Consider the following 15,515-nt stretch of genomic DNA (forward strand, 5'->3'; position numbering starts at 1 on the left):
TTCCCTTTATGGGTACATTAAGATAGTCATCACAAGTGTCTGGTGGCATTTCACAAACCTCCGCAAACTTCCATTGATTATCTTGCTCAGAGTGTTTGCTCTCCCAGGAAACACCTAGTACACATTAAAGGAAGTGTTTAGAGTTTCACCATCTGGCATAAACACCTTAAAACCAGAAAGGTGTATGACCAGGTTTATGCACTTGTTTAGAAATCTTGAATCTGGGAGGAGGCCAGTGCTAGAGTCAGCTGAGAGGTGTTACTGAGTTGCATGATGGAATAGGGTGAGAAGTAGACTTCATTACTAATGCTTGCCATCGTTCCCTCCTTCCTAAAATTCTTTTTTTTTTTTTTTGAGAATGAGTCTCACTCTGTCTCCCAGGCTGGAGTGCAGTGGCACGATCTCGGCTCACTGCAACCTCCACCTCCTGGGTTCATGCCATTCTCCTGCCTCAGCCTCCCGAGTAGCCAGGACTACAGGTGCCCACCACCACACCCGGCTAATTTTTTTGTATTTTTAGTAGAGATGGGGTTTCACTGTGTTAGCCAGTATGGTCTCGATCTCCTGACCTCATGATCTGCCCACCTCGGCCTCCCATAGTGCTGGGATTACAGGTGTGAGCCACTGCGCCCGGCCTAAAATTCTTTATTTCTTTGTGACTTGTTTGTTTAGGTAGCTATTTCATTGGTTCTAAACTTTGAGTTTAAAAAATCCATTTGGAAGTCTATCTTTGCATATACCTCTCTCTATATATATAGGTATATATAGAGAGATGTATACCTCTCTCTCTATATATACGTTGATATATATTGCTCTCTCTATCGATATATCGATAGAGAGAGAGGTATAGAAAAGAGAAACAGGAAAAAATTAATGAAGAGAAGAGCCCATCACAATATCAATATGTCAGTTTCTGGTATCGAAGTTAAGTTATAATTGTTTTTAAGTGATTATGTACACTTCTGTTTTAGATTGCTCTCTTTCACTAAACCTTTTAGCATAGTGTTCATTCAAGTCTCTTGTTCATCCTCACTTCAACTCTAACAAATTGAATTCTCTTCTCTAACTTCGAGCATTCTCTGTTAGAAAACTTCAGTGATGATCTGTTGTGTTTGTGCAACAGAGCTTTAAAATTCACAGCACATAGGTACACCGTCTAGTGTGAACCCCACAACCACTCTGGGAGATAGACAAAAAGGTGTTATTCCCATTTAGAGGTAGAAACACTGAGACCCAGGAAATGCTAAGTTACTTGCCTATGGGACTCTCATATGACAGATCTTGGACTAGAACTCAGGCTGTCTGATTTGTAGACCAGGGTAACTTTTCACTAAACATTAGAACTAGGAACCAAATTGAGTTGTCAGAGTTACAAAAATAATGAAGAGAGGCACAGTTTTGCTTCTTGCCAGCTGTTTTCTTAGGAATTAACCTATAATTCTGGAAAGGATAAGGAACTATTGATTTAAAAGAAATTTTGTTCTGTAAGACTTCACATTCCGTGTCTATTTGACTGACATGGAATTGGTAATAAAGAATTATTGTAGGAGTTGTAATACCAAATAAATATGTGACTTTCTTTGTTTCCTTTTTCTTCTGTTGCTTTTATTGTTTTATTGGACCAGAATGTGACTGCACAGAATCCTGGGGTGGCTGCATCATGGAGGAAACAGGGTAAATTTTCATTATGCGTGCATTTGATATATGCCTTTTGCTAAAATTGCTGTGTAGAGTTAGAAACAAGGTCTCTCGGGTATTGGTCTTTTAGGCTAAGCACAATATAAAATGAATAATTAATTGTCTGATATTTTTAAACTGAAAGATCCAATTTACTTTGTATTTTAATTTTTTATTTAAGGTTGGTGATAAAAGTAAAATGTATTACCTTCTACTTCTTATTAACCCTTAAAGGAAGCACATGATTAAAGGCTTCTAAGTTTAGTGGAGGCATTAATTTTTTAGTACACTTAGATTAAAAGTTGGTTATCTACCTGAAGCAGTCAGTGAAAATCAATTTAGTCATCAATTTACATTTTAAGGAACTCGTAAATATATATGTTTACGGTAATAAAAATTAAACTTTACTGTTTATAAATCAATAAAGCTTTTTTAAAATTAAGACAGACTTATTGTATCTAAATCAGGTAGTCTTCTAGTGATAGACATTTGAACATCCCCTAACTTTTCTTTTGTGAATACTTTGGGAACTAGAGCAGCTTCCCCAGAGCTGCTGTTGCTTCAGTGAACCAAGGCCTGGAAATATTGCCCTCTTTCACAGGGACCCCTGCCTCATGGGAGCCACTGCCCCCAGACCCCCTAAGCCATAACCCACTCCTAGTAGAGGGGAGAGGTTTCCTCACCCATGTGCCTCTTTTGCTTTCTTTGCCATGCCAGACACCTGCTCAACACACCAACCATTTCTGGTCCTACCTCCGTCCCTCTGGTTGCCAGAGGCCCTGACCTACTTGGACAGAGCTCCTTTGTTTTCTTCCACCAGCCCTCCTAGGAGTCCAACTCCTGGGGAGGAGTGTGGGCATGAAGGTTTGCACAGTAGGCCATTATCCCTGCTACTTTAGAACGCATTTCTAGAAATAGAGTTTAAAACGTGAAACCCTTAGCTTCCACGGTTCCCTATTACTCCATAGCTTAGTAATTTATGGCTTAACCAGGCTTTTTGAGGACTACTATAAGAAGATAACACCTATAATATTGGTTCTATAGGGAGATGTCTTCTGTCTTCTAAATTAATCTCTGAAGTTTTTACAATGACTCTTCATAATATATATAACATATAATATCTTTAATATATTTTATATAATAAAATATATAAAATGTTTTAAATGAGATAAAATGTTTTAAAGTTAACATGTATTTTCTCAAGAATACATTTCTATATAGTTTTTCTAAGAGGTTCCTATCAACAGTGGCAGGTTTCACCTACTTCTGTAAACTACCTTCATACATCAGAATGCATAAAATTATTGAATTACTTCCTAGAATAAGTGGCCTGTCACTCGCAAGTCAAGCACTGTTACAATCACGCACTGTATTCCTGAGGAATAGGTGTGCGTGTGTGTGATTCAGTTTAACTAACCATGTGTATAATGTTCCCCTGTGTTCTGACATAGAGATATTATATTTGATTAAGAAATTCACAGAAAGGCTCATTTTCTATTCCTGATTAATAATGAATATCACCAAATAGTATTTGAAATTGAGAATAAAGAGCCATTATTCATGGAAGCGTACCCCAATTCTGTTGTCACTGTGCATATACATACTAAAAACATATGTGCATATACATATATGATCTAACACACCTCTTTAGGGTTTCCTTGTTTACCTGAATGCATTGTTGGCCTGCATGATATAGTCTTTAATATACTGGCCCTCACAACTCTCTCCTCCAATGTAAAATCTAGTACATTCATGAGCTCCTTTTATTCAGAAAACAGAGGCCAAAAAAAAAAAATGCTTGACTTTAATGAGATATAGCAAATAAAAATTAACAAACTTTAAAATACAGCCTATTTGAAGAGGTTTTGTAATGAGCTTTTTAAAAAACATTTCAAGCCTGGTCACAAAAGGGCTTGACTGCTGAGGAGGTTGTAATGTAGCCCCCAAATCTTTGATTTTCTTTGAAATTCCATCTCTGCAAACTCCACCACATGTACTTAAGTGGCAATTTGAACATAAGTCCCTTGTCAAAATTTGTGTAGATTCATTTGGATTCAAAGTGAACATTTTGTTCTAATTTAGGGGTTTTAATTTTCTTCTCTGATGATTGCTTTTGGTAAATTATTTACATAGTTGATTCTTTGTTTCCTCAGGGTGTCCCATTCTCGAAAATTTTCAAAGTGCAGCATTTTGGAGTATAGAGACTTTTTACAGAGAGGAGGTGGAGCCTGCCTTTTCAACAGGCCAACAAAGGTTAGTAACTTAGAAAGCATACTAAGAAAGTATATTATTTCTCCAGTGTTTTACAGTGCAACAGTGCTGGATATCAGACGCCTGTCTTGGAAAGCAGGTTTCTTGTCAATCAGATTAATATTTAGTTTTAAAAGTCCTTATCATGTTAAAGATTGAGTCCTGTTTAAATGAATGACAAAACCATAGATTCAGCATTCTCAGTCTCCGGTGTTTCAGTGCTAGCTAGAACTCCCAAATCCTCCCTTCCAAAGAGCAAACAATCCTTCAATTAAAATATCTTTGAGATTTTCATGTTAAGATTTTTACCCTGCTGCTAAGAGATGGTGGGTTAAATTAAGATAAAATATTATTTTAACTAATTTCTCTGATAAAAATTCCATTTCTCCTTGACATTCTTTCTAGGGACAAGTATTAGTCCATTTTCACACTGCTATAAAGATACTACCTCAGACTGGGTAATTTATAGACAAAAGAGTTTTAATTGACTCACATTTCCACATGGCTAGGGAGGCCTCAGGAAACTTATAATCATGGTAGAAGGTAAAGGGGAAGCAGGCATCTTCTTCACAAGGTGGCAGGAGAGAGAGAAAGAGTGCGAGGAAGTGCCACAGTTTAAAACTATCAGCTCTAGTGAGACTCACTCACTATCATGAAGACTGTATGGGGAAACCGCCCCCATGATTCAGTCACCTTCCACCAGGTAGGTCCCTCCCTCAACAGTGGAGATTAGAACTCAAGATGAGATTTGGGTGGGGACACAGAGCCAAACCATGCAGGGCCTGACTAATTTCTTGACTTTTTTTTTTTTTTTTTGAGTGGTTTGTCCTCTTGGGACATTAGTTCCTTATGAATATCAGCGAGCCAAAAAATCACCCAAGGTATTTATGGATACCATAAATACACATACGTGTTTATAATGCATTGTCTCTTTACCTGGAGAGGGCCACATTGTCAATTGGCATCTCATCAAACTTTGTGTATATAGTGTCACAATCCCTTATTCGTGTATTCTTAATTCAGAAAACTGAAAATTTTCAGAAGTGTTTTTTATGTTTGTGAAAAACACATTTGACAGTAAAACTTGTCCTAAACTGAAAATATTTATACCTCATAAGGTAAATATTCATAAGTCTTGTTGCAGAAATATTAACTGATTATAGGGTGTGTCCCAGGCCCCTCAGGACTATTATATAGAATATGGTAAATGCATCGTACTTCTCTCAACTTCAGCAAAGCTGGAAGTCTCAAACTCACCAGCTTCAAAGCTTTTGCATAAATTGGGGCTGTAGACCTGCAGTAGCATGTTTGGAAATGAAGTTGCTCAGCAGGCAAAAGATAGGATCAATGCTAATTAGCAGATGGTATGGAAATTCTAACATGGCAAATTTCGTATTTCTTTTTAAAATACTACTTCATGAGTCAAATATAGCTCTTTGCTATGCAAAATGTTTAATACTTTGCAAACTGAGAGAGCAGCGAAATAATGTTAACCTTTTTTTTTAAATCAGTAACTAATGTGGTAACTAACAGGATAATTTATTCCTAAACCCATAATTAAGTGACACTACGTAGTCAGGAGATGGTGGCTTGATGCCTGACATCTGTGTAGAATCTTAGTATGGCTGTGGAAAAAAGAAATAGGACTTTCAAAGTGACCTTGCGTCGTGAAAGTCAGTTGCCTGCCTTTCATAACGTTGATTTCAATGCAACAGAAATCCAAAAGCTTCAAAGTGTTCAAAATGGGTGAAATAAGTAATAATGAACTAATGTGAGCTGCTGGCATTTTTGAATTGTAATGTACATGGCTAATTTTACCCACCTTGTAGCTTAGGAGCTAATTATAAGCATCATGCCTGAGGAAACAACTCTCACTTGTTTGGAAAGGTTAAGGTTTCTAGCATATGCATAAAGATCCATCAATGGATTTCTGAAATTGTCTATGAGTTAGGAGAAAATTATTCTAATAACTTGGAAATGAAATAAAAATAACTATAAATCTATTTTTTAAAAAGTTAGTAAATATGGAATTATGTCTTTTTAAACTACGTAGTACAATGGTTAATAAACAACTATGGATGCCAGTGGAATAGTTTATATGTATGTATCAAAGAAGTGACTTTTTCCCCCAAGCGTTTTGAATGTATGTATATGCATGTGTTGTGTGTGTATTATTTTTACATTATATGTGTGCATATTTTCTGTGCTTTAGGAATCTTCCCCACTGCCATGTTTTCCACACGGTTGGAGATAGTGACCCGTCTCAGGATGGAGGCAGAGTCCTAAGAAGGAAAGAAGGGGGAGCCTGGTATAAAGTGCAGGCCATGTTCTAGTCAGCCCTTCCCTTTTCCAGTTTCTCCTGCCTCCTGATCAAAATAACACAGAGATGTGCAATGCTGATTTTGCTCATAGGACTTTTCCACAGGGGGAGTCCCACCCAAGTAGCCTGGAAACTTTTGCTTTTCGTAATAGTTTTGCCTTCCTGGAAGTGGAAGGAGGATCAGTTCTTTCTCAGGTGAATTTATTGGAAGGCAGCGCTTCCTTGAGGTGTGTTCAGCTGCTGGGGATGGAGTCAGTTTCTCCCTCTCATATTTAGGGCTCAGAGCATTTGGGTTGGAGTGTGCTGCTCCAGCCTTCATTTAAGGTGTAGTGATTATGCCCAGAGAAATCCTGCCCCCCTCCCCACTGCCCCTGGAATGGGAAGCAGGCATGTTTCTCATAAACAGTCAACTACCTTTACAGTTGCTCTATAATATAGTTTATCTGGCAAGCAAGTTCATGGCACCAGTAGACTAGATTATTCTGGAAATTATACTCTTCTATTGCCCTAGGAATGACTGAGAGATTTCTATATATCCATACATGTGTCTTATGCTTGCAGACACTTGAGATTTCTTTTCAGTGAGAATGATGGTCTTGGATTTCTAGCAACATTTTTCCCCCTAAGTTTACTTGCATTTACTTGATTGTACATATCACATTTGGCTATGACTGAAGCATATTTATCTTTTTGACAGTTTTTATGGCTTCTCAGCTGTCTTGAGACAAGTTAGCAAATTAGATATCTGTGAGTCTTATTAGCAATGCATTTTAGCTCCATTAGCAAATATGAAAAGTGATCTATTCCTCTTGACAGCTTGTCTCCATGAAAAGTAACTCTAATGCTAGAGTTCATCTGTGGAGCCCACAGCCAGAGAATCCCCCAAGAGATATTGCCCCATTTCAGATATATTTTTAAGTACTATTAATAAGTGAACAGTATTTCCCATACAGTCATCATTTATAAGATGCCACAACAACGGATCAAAGAAGAATATCACATGATAGCTGATTATACGGCCATTGTATGTGGCCCAGTTGATGTGCTGATTTTCTGTGATAAATTGAAACATTTTTCCCTTCTGTCCCTAATCTCTTTAGCTATTTGAGCCCACGGAATGTGGAAATGGATACGTGGAAGCTGGGGAGGAGTGTGATTGTGGTTTTCATGTGGTAGGTATAAGAAACCTTCTATACTTACAGCACAGATCTTACTTGGTGCAAACAGGTATAGCATTTGTGAGAGGCCAGCACATTGATTGTGGTCTTACTGCCTTTCTTTCTCATCTCTCTGATTAGTGCTTAATTCAACTCAGACCTGTTGGAATCAGTCACGTCCTTATGGCCTTGTCTGAGCAAACCTAATAGATTCTTCTAATTAAATTCCCTACCTCTTAAAAATTTATAGCTCATATTCATCTCAGATAAGTTTTACCAAATCATAAAACATTCTTTCCGTGTTGTATATTATTTTTATCTTTATAAAATAGATTGGGTATTAGAATGTAGTGGAGCTAATTGGAGGAGAATTGCCTGCTAAAAATTAAGCTTTCTCGGCCGGGCGCGGTGGCTGACGCCTGTAATCCCAGCACTTTGGGAGGCCGAGGTGGGCAGATCACGAGGTCAGGAGATAGAGACCATCCTGGCTAACACGGTGAAACCCCGTCTTTACTAAAAATACAAAAAATTAGCCAGGCGCGGTGGCGGGCGCCTGTAGTCCCAGCTACTCGGGAGGCTGAGGCAGGAGAATGGCATGAACCCGGGAGGCGGAGGTTGCAGTGAGCCAAGATAGTGCCACTGCAGTCCGGCCTGGGCGAAAGAGCAAGACTCCGTCTCAAAAAAACAAAAAGGAAAAAAAAAATTAAGCTTTCTATTTGCTATTGAAGTCCTTTCATAGAAGATCTTACTTTGGTGAGAAGTATGGCAGGAAGGAATCTATCCTTGTTTAAAGTAATTAATTCTTTCCCAGAATATTTGCTTACTGTTGTATAAATGTTCTCATTTGGAATATGCATGCCACGTGTGGAGAGAATATGAATGACCAGCAGGTAAGGCTCTTCGCTTACTCACGTGAAGTGTTTTCTCTAGGAATGCTATGGATTATGCTGTAAGAAATGTTCCCTCTCCAACGGGGCTCACTGCAGCGACGGGCCCTGCTGTAACAATACCTCATGTCTTGTGAGTTTTCTGACAGTTTCATCTTTCTTTTAATTGACAGATTAGCCAGATATCTCAGTATGTACACTGAGCATTTGTGTAGTTTGTCACAAATTTCTTGGGTACAGTGTACATATTAGCCTGGCAGTTTTCTAGGATCGATAAATCTCAAATTCTGTGGGCCGCAACATTTATCTCTACTATTATTCACTACCAACCATCTTATCCTCCAATGCCTCATTAGGAAAATATACCTAAACTGCTTCCAAAAGAGTTGCCCTACTAACATAGATGAAATCCAAATTAAATTATTGAATAGAGGGGAGACAATTTCTGTGGTCTTTTTAATAATATGACCTACTTATAACATTTTTCTTCAAAACTTACCCTAATTTATTTTAGACCTGAACATAAAAGCTAGTGCTCATATTTTCCCATTGGGCTTTTAAAATCCCCTGTAAAGGCAAGAAAGTGAGATAGGAAAGTAACATATGAATGCACACTCATATGTGTATATACATGGTTTGTGTGTGTGTGTGGACATACACAGTCTTCCATCTACAGAGACCACCAGTTATTTTTGAAAACTCATTTTAATCTTCCCTTTTCTCATATATATAACCTCTAATATTTCTTATAACCATAGAATTACATAATTTTATGATTTTGTTTCAATATTAGGGGGTATTATGCATTATGGTATTTAGAAGTTTCTAGCTTATTTCTCCTTGCTTCATGTCCCCAACCAGATTATAAATTGCTTGAGGGCAATGGGCTCTTTCCTTCACCTTTTACCCACACCCTCATCAAATAAAATGCTTTGTATACAAAAGGCATTCCCTGGCATTACTAAAGGTAATTCGTATGAATTTATTAAAATTTGATTGTCTGTGTTTAGCAAAAGAAAGTTTAATATCTATGCTAATAGGTAATTCAATGAAGGTTGGGTATATATGTGAATTCTTCAGAGAGATCTTAAATGTTTATATTATAGTGTTTTGCTATTTTGTCTTAAGCCAAACCAGAATTTCTTCTTTAGGTGATTTCCGTCACATTGTTTTCTGAAAATAGTACTCTGAAACAGTGGGTTTTGAAATCTGAACATTTAAAGCTTTGGTTGATGATTCATCTTTAGTGTAGAGGGTAGCATCTGGGTCTTGTTTCTATTCTGCAATAGGATATTCTGTCTTGCTAATTCTTAAAAAGAGTTTGGTGTTAGTTATGCGAGAGTATAGGCATTGTTGGTGAGTCTAAGAATGTTATAATAACTCTGAAATATTACGTAATGCTAACTCTTAATATTGAATTTTGATTTGCAGTTTCAGCCACGAGGGTATGAATGCCGGGATGCTGTGAACGAGTGTGATATTACTGAATATTGTACTGGAGACTCTGGTCAGGTATGGCGCACTGAGTTTTTGGTAATACATTTTACTTGTAAGTACAGGTTGAGTATTCCTTACCACAGTGCTTGGGGCCAGAAGTGTTTCAGATTTAAGATTTTTTGGATTTTGGAATATTTGCATATTCATAATGAGATATCTTGGGGATGGGACTCAAGTCTGACCATGAAAGTCATGGATGTTTCATATACACTTTATACACATCGCCTGAAGGTAATTTTATGTAATATTTTAAGTAATTTTGTGCATTAAACAAAGTTTCTGTACATTGAACCATTGAACCCTCAGAAAGCAAAGATATCACTATCTCAGCCACCCATGTGGACAATCAGTGGTTGTTTGGCATCACCATCATTCCTGACTCTGAATCTGTATGCTACCAATAGGCAATTACTTTCTTGTACTTATTCACACCTAATTACTTAAGGGTAAAAAAAAAAAATTGGACATGCATTAAGACATTGAAAAAATAATGTGTTCACCAAGCAGCACAGTAACATCACCCAGATAACTGTATCAGCTGTTGAAAAACAGCAACAATGAAAATGGCAGGCTTTCAGTCACCACTTATGATGCCGTGTTTTAAACCTTTGAAAAGGTTACTGTAGGATGTATTTTACTTTTTTTTTTTTTTTAAGAAACATCAGAAGCAGTGGAGGGATCAGGAAGTGGGTCCTCTACGGATAAGGGGGCATTCTGCTGGATGGCTTTTTAAAATGTTTCCTCCAGAGTCATCTGCCTCATTAACAGAGTTTTTGCTTAGAAGTCTCTCTTTGATTTTATTAGGTTGGTGCAAAAGTAATTGCGGTTTTTGCCATTGCTTTTGATGGCAAAATCAATAATTACTTTTGCACCAACCAAATATAAACTGGCATGATTTCTTGTTATGAATGCACACTGGCTCTCGTTCTTCACAAAGCCCATCACACACTTTCACCATATGTCCATAGGCACTTCTGCAGTGTTAACAACGTCATCTTCATCATCATGTCAACGCTCAAAAAGTTTCAGATTTTGGAGCATTTCTGATCTTAGATTTTTGGATTAGGGAAGCTCCCTCAACCTGGCTCAACCTGTACATATTTTAAAGCTTTCAGTATAGATTGCACATGTGAATATGCTTTGTTTTATGTTTTATTTTGCTTGGTTTTCTGGTTATTTCTAGCTCTTTACCATACCTTTATTTTAGGAAAGTTTGGTGTGGGTTTCTTTTTTTTTTTTTTTGGCAGGAGGGGCCTAAATCTTTTTTTCTTCCTAATTTCTCCTTCATAATTAGTTATCTTTATATGATTTATACCCAACTAATTGAGTTTTCTTTTCTGGTCCTTATATCTTAAACAGTACACTCACATTGATGAAGCACTAATGTGCTGTTTTCAAACATTTTAAAGCCACAAAACTATTTATTAGACAAAATTTGGATGGATGCCCAATGTAGAAAATAAGGAATAAGCAGCACTACTCTGGTTAAAGTGGGATTGGGAGCAGAAGTCCACCTTTCTTAATTCTCCATTGCCGTGTCTGTCCCACAGATGTAGCCCTGGCTTCATGGCCTATGTGGTTTGGCATGATCTTCTTCCCATTAAGATTATTGCCACATAATTAATATTGCCCTCTAAAATTCCTTCTTTACCTAATGTTTATGTTTTTAATTTACCTATTATTTTATGTGTTTAATTTATACATACTATGTCTTTATTTGTCATTCAAATGAGTATTTGTTGAGGGCCTACTGTGTTAAGCACTGCTGTAAATGCTGGGACATGGCCTTGCTCTTGTGGAACCTACATTCTGCTGGGTATAGAAAGGCAAGTAAATAAAAAATCAGACGGTGGTAAGTACAAAGCATAAAATAAGGCAAAGTGGAAAGAGTATAGGGTAGGATGTGATAGATAGGGTGATCAAATATTTCTTCCTGGAGGACATGGCATGGAAGCAGAGACACAAATAAGAAGGAGCTTGTCAGTAAATAGTGAGTACAGAAGCTTAACTTCTCCATGAAATGGAATGAAAGCAAGGATAGCTGGAGAATAGTAGAAACAAAAAGGAAGTCAAGAATCAGGGCAGGTAGGGACATGTAGGCCATGGAAAGAATTTTAGATTTCATTCTACCTTCATTTTAATTCTGACATTATTTTAAAAGCATTTCCCCATACTGTTACACAGTTTTTATAGTTAATTCTTTTCACAATTGTATGAGAGTCTGTCATGTGGGTTTATCAGTTGATTTATACCCAATATGGGTATTTAGATTTTGGCAGTTTATTATTGGTAGTATAGAAGTGAACATCTTTGTGCATTTTTAAAAGAGTGTTTCTTGTTCAGGGTTAGCTCCTCAGGACAAGCTCCTAAAAGTGGGGTTACCTGTTGCTAGGCATTGTGCTTTCCAAGAGGCTCCCAATAGAGTACACTGGGCAGTCAAAATATCACTTTTATTATTGAAAATGGCCAAGTTGAAGGCTGTAGCTTAATGTGAGGGCTAAAAGTTATCTTTAAGATCCCAGTTCAGGCTATAGCAACAGGTTACTGACAAAATTGGGTCCAGAAGGACAATGTATGGCACGGGGGAGCAATGGAAAATGCATGGTTTATGTGGGTAGGCTTGCTTCTAAAAGAATGGCAGAACTGTGGCGGAATGCCTAGTTCTTCTTCCCAAGCTTATCATTGGTCAGTCACTCCACCTCCCAATGATGGAAGTGAGTAAGGAGTAGGGGAGCTGGGGTTACACTGAGTTCCTTAACCAGAAGAAAAAATGAGGAGAGAGAAAGAAGGGTTCCTAAGTAACATTTTTGTAAAGGTGTTGATATATATTATTTGAAATTCAATTCAGATGGACCCTCTTAAAGAAATGGTACAGTGAAATATGTTCAGGCCGTGTTTTCATGATTTTTATGCATATCTGTTTCTTACATTTCAATATATAAATAGGTTTTTTTGCAATTTTCTGTAATATAATGACAAAGTATGAGAATTGTAGGTTCTGTGTTTAATGACGTGTATTGACAATACTGATACACTGTTTCAGAGTTACATTTTTAGCTTTGTAGAATACTACTATTTTTATGTTTACCATATATGGTTTTAGTTCTGTGTATTCAGCCCTTTTAGAGGTATAGTTTTTTCATTTCAATCTTTAACTCTTTAAGTGCCATAGAATTTACTAGAAATAAGATTTTTATGATGAGAACTCTTTGTTTAACCTAATATTCTATTGTCTAAGTAAAACATTTTTTCTTTTTATAGCATGTATCTAAGCTGAAAATTATACTGTTAAATTAATTTCTCAGTAGCATATTAGAATAGAATATTTTTGCTAATATTTTTCTAGCATGATCAGGATGAACCTAAAATAGAAGTAGAGGGAGTTAAAACCCCCCAAAATTCTTCTTTTTCTCCTTAAGAAATAATGAGCTTTGAATTTAATTAATACTACTAATAATTAAGAAAATGGAATCTCTACAACTCTGAGAATCAGTATTTACAGGCAACATTATGACTTTATCTCTTTTACATCATAATGTGTTTTTCTTAATTTTTATATTAGCATTTACTGATGCCTCAGAGCTACTTATTAAACTTACAGTTTATAATAGAATAAACAATACTTACGTAATTAAGAGAAATCCTTGACAAACAATACTGGTGGATGTAATACAGATATTTGAAAGATAGGAGAAATAGGAGAAATGTTTTTTGTTAGTGCTATGAAATATGTCATCTAAGTGGGTAGTATAACATAATTTAAAATAAACACTTCTAAATGCTATTGCACTATTGAAGCCTGCCTGCCTCAAGTGAACCATCCTGTATAGCATAATGTACAAGGAAGGTTCTGGAATGACATTTAGAGACTGAATCCAATGCTCCGCTCATAAGCAGAATAAAGTGCACAGATTTATGGTTTTCCTGTTTTAAATGTCCCCAGAGAACATAGTACATTCCCTAATTTCCCTCGTTAAACATTCCCGTGATAAGCAACTGTCTTTTATTAGCCTAAACTAAAACCAAATAGATTAGAAATCTCACATGTGGCTATGCCAATTTAGAATAAGGGCATTTTTTTTCTTTTATTATTATACTTTAAGTTTTAGGGTACATGTGCACATTGTGCAGGTTAGTTACATATGTATACATGTGCCATGCTGGTGCGCTGCACCCACTAACTCGTCATCTAGCATTAGGTATATCTCCCAATGCTATCCCTCCCCCCTCCCCCCACCCCACAACAGTCCCCAGAGTCTGATGTTCCCCTTCCTGTGTCCATGTGATCTCATTGTTCAGTTCCCACCTATGAGTGAGAATATGCAGTGTTTGGTTTTTCGTTCTTGCGATAGTTTACTGAGAATGATGATTTCCAATTTCATCCATGTCCCTACAAAGGACATGAACTCATCATTTTTTATGGCTGCATAGTATTCCATGGTGTATATGTGCCACATTTTCTTAATCCAGTCTATCATTGTTGGACATTTGGGTTGGTTCCAAGTCTTTGCTATTGTGAATAGTGCCGCGATAAACATACGTGTGCATGTGTCTTTATAGCAGCATGATTTATAGTCCTTTGGGTATATACCCAGTAATGGGATGGCTTGGTCAAATGGTATTTCTAGTTCTAGATCCCTGAGGAATCTCCACACTGACTTCCACAATGGTTGAACTAGTTTACAGTCCCACCAACAGTGTAAAAGTGTTTCTATTTCTCCACATCCTCTCCAGCATCTGTTGTTTCCTGACTTTTTAATGATTGCCATTCTAACTGGTGTGAGATGATATCTCATTGTGGTTTTGATTTGCATTTCTCTGATGGCCAGTGATGATGAGCATTTTTTCATGTGTTTTTTGGCTGCACAAGGTTTTTTTCTAACTGAAACATCACAAAAGTAAAATCTGATAAATTAATTTTAGATCCTGATGTGCTTTTTCTAATAGCAATATTGCTTTTGCATTGCTGTTGACTGTGGTTGTGTTAGTTTTATTTATTTTTTAACATTACAAATCTATTTATTTATTTTTCCATAAGTTTTTGGGGTACAGGTGGTATTTGGTTACATGAGTAGGTTCTTTAGTGGTGATTTGTGAGATTTTGGTGCATCCATCACCCGAGCAGTATACACTGCACCATATTTGTAGTCTTTTATCCCTCACCCCCCTCCCCAATTCCCCCCAAGTCCCCAAAGTCCATTGTATCATTATCATGTCTTTGCGTCACTACTTAGCTACCACATATCAGTGAGAACATATGATGCTTGGTTTTCCATTCCTGAGTGACATCACTTAGAATAATAGTCTCCACTCTCATCCAGGTCACTGCAAATGCTGTAAATCCATTCCTTTTTATGACTATGTAGCATTCCATCATATATATATATGTATGTATATACATACACACACACTACAGTTTCTTTATCCACTCATTGATTGATGGGCATTTGGGTTGGTTGATGGTCATTTGGGGTGGTTCCATGATTTTGCAGTTGTGAATTGTGCTACTATAAACATCTGTGCGCAAGTATCTTTTTTGAATAATGACGTCTTTTCCTCGGGGTAGATACCCAGTAGTGGGATTCCTGGATCAAATAGATCTATTTTTAGCTGTTTAAGGAATCTCCACACTGTTTTCCATAGTGGTGGTACTAGTTTACATTCCCACCAGCAGTGTAGAAGTGTTCCCTGTTCACTGCATCCACACCAGTGTCTACTGTTTTTTTT

General features: G+C 37.0%; 1 protein-coding gene across 3 annotated transcripts in view; it reads left to right on the forward strand.

Moving 5' to 3' along the window:
• ADAM23 (ADAM metallopeptidase domain 23) overlaps positions 1–15,515 on the forward strand; it is a 177,591-nt gene that overhangs the window by 119,938 nt on the left and 42,138 nt on the right. For all 3 annotated transcript variants that reach the window (XM_009444104.5, XM_516049.8, XM_009444105.5), the window contains exons 14-18: positions 1,626–1,674; positions 3,831–3,930; positions 7,348–7,419; positions 8,335–8,424; positions 9,723–9,803. In XM_009444104.5, the coding sequence (XP_009442379.1) occupies positions 1,626–1,674; positions 3,831–3,930; positions 7,348–7,419; positions 8,335–8,424; positions 9,723–9,803 (392 nt within the window). The remainder of the gene's footprint in view (positions 1–1,625; positions 1,675–3,830; positions 3,931–7,347; positions 7,420–8,334; positions 8,425–9,722; positions 9,804–15,515) is intronic.

This window comes from Pan troglodytes, chromosome 13, assembly GCF_028858775.2.
Source record: "Pan troglodytes isolate AG18354 chromosome 13, NHGRI_mPanTro3-v2.0_pri, whole genome shotgun sequence".
Classification (NCBI taxonomy): Eukaryota; Metazoa; Chordata; class Mammalia; order Primates; family Hominidae; genus Pan; species Pan troglodytes.